The sequence below is a fragment of the Psammomys obesus genome, unplaced genomic scaffold (assembly GCF_907164565.1).
Source record: "Psammomys obesus unplaced genomic scaffold, mPsaObe1.curated_primary_1811, whole genome shotgun sequence".
Classification (NCBI taxonomy): Eukaryota; Metazoa; Chordata; class Mammalia; order Rodentia; family Muridae; genus Psammomys; species Psammomys obesus.
Window position 1 is genome coordinate 7,729,452 of NW_026585609.1, and position 5,839 is coordinate 7,735,290.

The 5,839-nt window shown below is 39.3% G+C and overlaps 1 protein-coding gene across 1 annotated transcript; it reads left to right on the forward strand.

Annotated features, from left to right (window-relative positions):
- Positions 1–517: 517 nt before the first annotated feature.
- On the forward strand, positions 518–1,430 carry LOC129679160 (taste receptor type 2 member 103-like). Its single transcript, XM_055610086.1, is given in 2 exon segments — positions 518–1,059; positions 1,061–1,430. Coding segments are annotated over 2 exon segments (912 nt in total).
- Positions 1,431–5,839: the final 4,409 nt, after the last annotated feature.

Sequence of the window (5,839 nt, forward strand, 5' to 3'; positions counted from 1 at the left end):
AACTGGCAATGTACTGGAAGAGATTTGGAAAATACGCTCAGGACCCTGTATATATATTCTGGTGTACTTAATGAACATCTTTTTTTATTATATTATATGTGAGTCCCAATTTATGTTTCCTGATGGTGAGTTAGAATTATATAATATTAGTAATTTGGAAAAAAATTATCCAGAGCAAAATATGTACATGAAGCAAATGAAAAACAAAATAATGCAAATAAATATAATTTTATTTTCATGGTAGCATGTAAGATTTCACTTTTTTCCTTCCGCAGCAACTACAAAGGGCTTCAGGTTTCTCAGAGCACGGCACAGATCACCAGGATGAAGTTCAGCTGGGCTCTCTTCAACAAAAAAACATTTTTGTGGGCAAAATAAACCAGCTCATTAGTGAATTTTGGTTATTGGTTGACACAGATTATGAGAGTTCATGAAAGTAAATGTGTTATGAATCATACACAGCATTTTAGGTGATTGCATTAATACACCTTAGGTTCACAGAAGAAATCACAGCAACATGGTGGTGACACTGAAGGCCTTTCTGTGGGTCACACTGATAACTATTGTAACTGTGGAGTTCATCATAGGAATTTTAGGAAATACTTTCATGGCTCTGGTGAACATCGTAGACTGGGTGAAAAGAGGAAAGATCTCCGCAGTGGATAAGATCCACACTGCTCTAGCCATCTCCAGAACTGCTTTCTTGTTGACACTATTCACAATTTTCTTGACATCCTTATGGAATCAAGATTTATTGGAAGCAAGAATAATATTAAAAATATACAGTATGTTCTGGACTGTGACCAATCATTTCAGCGTCTGGCTTGCTACATGCCTCAGCATGTTTTATTTTTTCAAAATAGCCAATTTCTCAAACTCCATTTTTCTTGCTCTCAAATGGAAAGTAAAAAAAGTGGTTTTGGGAACACAGATGGTGTCTCTGATGATCTTGTTTATAAACATTATAGTCATAAACATATTCACTGATAGACTTCAAGAAAACACACTTTACAAATTTAGTTCAAATAACACTGTTAAATATCAGCAGCTCTTTCTACTTAACACTGTTCGCACTCATACCATTCACTGTGTCCTTGACAATGTTTCTCCTGCTCATCTTCTCCCTGTGGAGACATCTGAAGAATATGCAGCACAATGCCACAGGCTGCAGAGATGTCCACACCATGGCCCACATAAAGTCCCTGCAAACTATCGTCACCTTCCTGTTACTATATACTGTTTTTTTTATGTCACTTCTTTTACAGTCTTTGAATATTAACTCTCAATGTAATAAACTTATTGCTATTCTTTTATGGATTATAGATATAACTTTTCCCTCAGGCCACTCATGTGTCCTGATTCTGGCAAACAGTAAGCTGAGGCAGGCCTCTCTTTCTGTGCTCTGGTGGCTGAGGTACAAGCACAGATAGACAGAGAATTGTACTCCCTAAAGATTATCAAGGATCCTCTTCCATAGTCTAGGGAAAATTCAGTTAATAAGTACTGGAGTTTAAGAAGGAATCAGGTTTATGAATCTCACAGGCCATGAGCCTTCAGGCAGAGAATGCACTGGAGAGGCAAAGAGAGGAATTGCTGCCTGTGAGCTGGCATGCTGCAGTGCAAGGTATGAAATAAGCCTCAGTCTGCTATGAAGAGCAGAGCATCTCTCTTAAAGGTCCCTCGTGGGAGAATAGGGAATGTGGAAGATGATGTGCCATGAGGAATGTACCCAAGGTTAGCTGGTAACATCTCACCAGAGACAGAAACAGTATGTATGTGGTAGTGGGTGGTTCAAAGCGGGTGTTCCACGGACAGTTCTGGACAGTCCTTACAATGGTGGTTAGCTGTTCTCTCTTCAGCCCTTCTCTGTTTAGGATCTTGCTGTCTGGAAAGGCCACTGGAGGTGAGAATAACGGTTGTCCTGGAAGTTCTGTAGAGAATGAAAGAGACTTGTAGGATGCAGGAAGAGTCAGGTCCGTGATGCAAGAGCACCTGAAGAGGACGAGGAGAGGACGAGGATTGCAGGGGTGTAGTTGGAGCTAATGATGCGCGATGCTTGTATTTCCCAAATATTTTTCAGTTCTATGTAATTTCATGAATTCCAGAAAATTCAATGTAGATTAAGCACTATCTAAACACAGTCTAGCTTTGGAGAAAAGGTTCAGATATGTATATTGCCATAAAAAGGTGTGCATAAGGAATGCTGACATGAAAGAACTGAGATCACTGTAAGTTTTGTGTCAGTCATTATCCTTTTACAGATTTAAAAATGATTAATGAGTAATGTATGAAACATGTTGACAAATAAAAATTAGGCATGAAAATGCAAAATTATTTCATCCTGTCACATAAAATGAATTCATATAGAAAAATTCAAGAAATTGGGTATAAAATATAGATATTTTATGTTTTAAAATTTCTACATACTTAGCCAATATTTCAATTATAACATCAATTTAGAAAATTAAAAAGCAATTAATCTGAGACAACTAGCAAGTGCCTTGACCTACTGATTTATCTCCTTTCTCTTTCAGCAGTCTGGAGATTGAACTACTGTCCCATTCTTGTCCTCTGATCATCATACCTCACCATAAAAATATCCACAAGATACTGATAATAAATATGTATTTAAAAATATTTTCAGGTTATTCCAGTTTCATACTTACATTATTTAAATTGGGAAGCAAGAATCATTGAAACACACTCTCATGTGGAAATAGGCACAGATTTTCTACGTAGTTTTATTCATATAAAACGTTCTTTTTTATCTTTACTTTCAAGAATACCAAATAGCCCCCATGGTTGTGGTTTCATTGAATTTCTCAGCACAAGATTGGTGTTTTGGTGTTATTTTATGTCTGTGGTTCCCAACCTGCATAATGCGGCTGCCCTTTAATACACTCTGGATACTTCTTCATGAGCACACAGGTAGGGTGCAATGTCTCAGCACCAAAGACCATCAGAATTATGTGTTGTGTGATGGTTTCAGATGACGCATTTGGGGGTCACTACCCACAGGCTGAGAACCACCGCCTTGCGTTCTCATCATCCAAGTTATCATTGGAATAGTGATTTAGAGTGATTCGGGTTGCCCGACATGAAATCTACATGAACTTGCATTATGCATGTATTATGGTAGCATTGACTGTATGGCAAAATGGATAGTAAATGAAATGAATAAAATTAAAATCAAGTACATGAACAGTTTAAACTAAATTGTAAAAGGAAGCCCTGAGAGCTGAGCATATCTATGCAGTCCAGTGTCCTGAGTTCAATTTAGTTTAAACTGAAATAGGGCTCAATTCTGTGAATTCTTTGGAAACCAGGAGTCTTTTTTGATTGCTATTTTCACAAATAAATTCCCACAGGCATGGAGTACCTGTGCAGGCTGGAAAGGAGCATTAGGTCCCTAGGAAATGGAATTACAGGTGACTGTGAAAAGGGATGTCGGCATTGAGAAAGAAAGGAAGGTCTTGTACAAGAGTAACAAGTGCTATCAACTGCTGAACAATTTCTCCAGCACCCCAAATTTTCTTTTTAAGCATGGCTCATTCATTTGTTTCTTAATCTTAAAATAAAGGTTTATCTTATTTTTTATTTATCATTCAGGGATAAATTGTTGAAAAACGGGTGACTTAAATAGAATGTGGACTGGTGGCCGCTGCGAGCAGAAGGCCATTGTGTCTGTAAGGTCAGTTCATTTGTGTTCCTGGTAGCATCTGGTACCCACACAGATAGGATATTGTTTCTCAGGTGCAGAGCAAATGTATCATTTTTGATTGCTGAGTAGTATTCCATTGTGTAAAAATGCCACAATTTCTGTATCCATTCCTCCGTTGATGGACATCTGGGTTGTTTCCAGGTTCTGGCTATTACAAATAAAGCTGCTACAAACATGGTTGAGCAAATGTCCTTGTTGTAAACAAGAAAGCAGACACGGGGTAAGATGATCAATCCTCACTTAGAAAGACAAAGGGGATGTGCATAGGCTGTATGACAGGAGTCTACTGCAGAAGGCATCTGAAAGACTCTACCTAGCAGCGTTTCAAAACAGATACTAAGACTCATAACCAAACCTTTGGCAGAAGGGGAGTTAGTATGACATGGAAAGGATAGGAGACCCACAAGGACCAAATATATCTGGGCACAAGGTTTTTTTCTGAAACGGTTTCTCCAACCAAGGACCATGTATGGATATAACCTAGAACCTTTGCTCGGACGAAGCTCGTGGTAGCTCAACAACCAATTGGTTTCCCATTGGAAGGGGAACAGGGACTATTTCTGACATGAACTCAATGGTGGGCTCTTTGACCTCCCCACCCCTCAAGGGAGGAGCAATCCTGCTAGGCCACAGAGGAGGACTTTGCAGCCAGTCCTGAAGATACCTGATAAAACAGGGCCAGACGAGAGGGGAGGAGGTCCTCCCCAATCTGTGGACTTCGAAAGGGGCAGGGAGGAGCTGAGGGAGGGAGGGTGGGATTGGGAGAGAATAAGGGAACTGAGTACAGCTGGGATACAGACTTAATAAAATGTAAATGTAAATAATAACAATAATAAAAAAAATTTAAGCTGGCAAAAAAAAAAAGAAAATGAATGTATATGTTTATGTCAAGTGTATTCATTTCTTTCTAAGATGTTTGATACCTGATAATCATGATAAACTCATTGATAGACTTAGATAAACTTAGGTGGAGTCATGTCTCTATTCTATTTTAGGTACCTTCCCTTAGCGAAGGAGCATTTGTTCACACGTCCCTTGGAAGTGTCGTGAGTGTGTATTGTAAGAAATCTGTAATCTAGGCATGCCTGGATGGGGGGAGCACAAGGCAGGAGTCTCTGGTACTTGCACTCCTGGTACAAAAGGTAAAGTTACCTGGGAGGAGGTGTAAGCAGGCTGACAAAGTAGGGGAGAGCTAGGTTTCTCAGCTAGCACAGGAAGCAGATGTACTGCCCTGAGCATGTAGCTTTGTTTCCAGGATTCATTGGTGGGCCTCAGCTAGGGAAGCATGATGGAGGAGGTTCTTGTGTAATGTACGTGGACATAACCAGAGGAAGCAGGGTCCAGAAAACTTTGTTGGGTGGGTTTCTGGGGCAAGTTTGCAGCTTCACAAGACTAAGAAATACTTAAGAGAGAAATGGCACATAGAGCTAGCAGAATGTAAATATGCTCAGCAAAAGAGAAAGCACTGGCTTTGTGCACGTGGGGTAAAGTTGATGTTTTGTAAAATCAACAATTCCATATTGTTGAAAATACAATGGAGTCAGGTTATATACCATTAATTATTTGTCCTATAATTCAATGGTGGCATTATTTACCTTCCTTTCACATTAATTAGACTAATTAGTCATTAATTAGTCATTAATTAGACTAATACATGTTGGATTTTATAATTTCCTTATTTACCTCGGGCTGGGCAGATAGTTCCACCTATGCTGTCTCAATAACCTCCCCATCATCTCCCAGCTCCCATCCAATGCCATCCACCTTAACCTTTCCTAACTGGGCTCCTTTCCATTCATAATCTTATAAATACTTGCTTATATTTTTATCTTGTTGTTTTCTCCATCCACGCCATGCTCAGAGTCCTTCTTCCAGGCTCACAAGGTTTCTTCTCCATGCTAACCCATCATAGCATCCTCCTTCCTCCTCTCTTCCTTTATTCCTCTTTGTTTCCTATGATTCTCCTGAACACAAAGCCTGAAAACCTTAGCCATGCTTACCCCATTCTGCCCTGCCCAGGTTTAAGGCCTTTTAATCAACCATTCAGGAATAATGATTTAGACAGGTTTACACAACAAAGGTAGGGTAGTAACCATATTACCATCAAAATACAAGCAT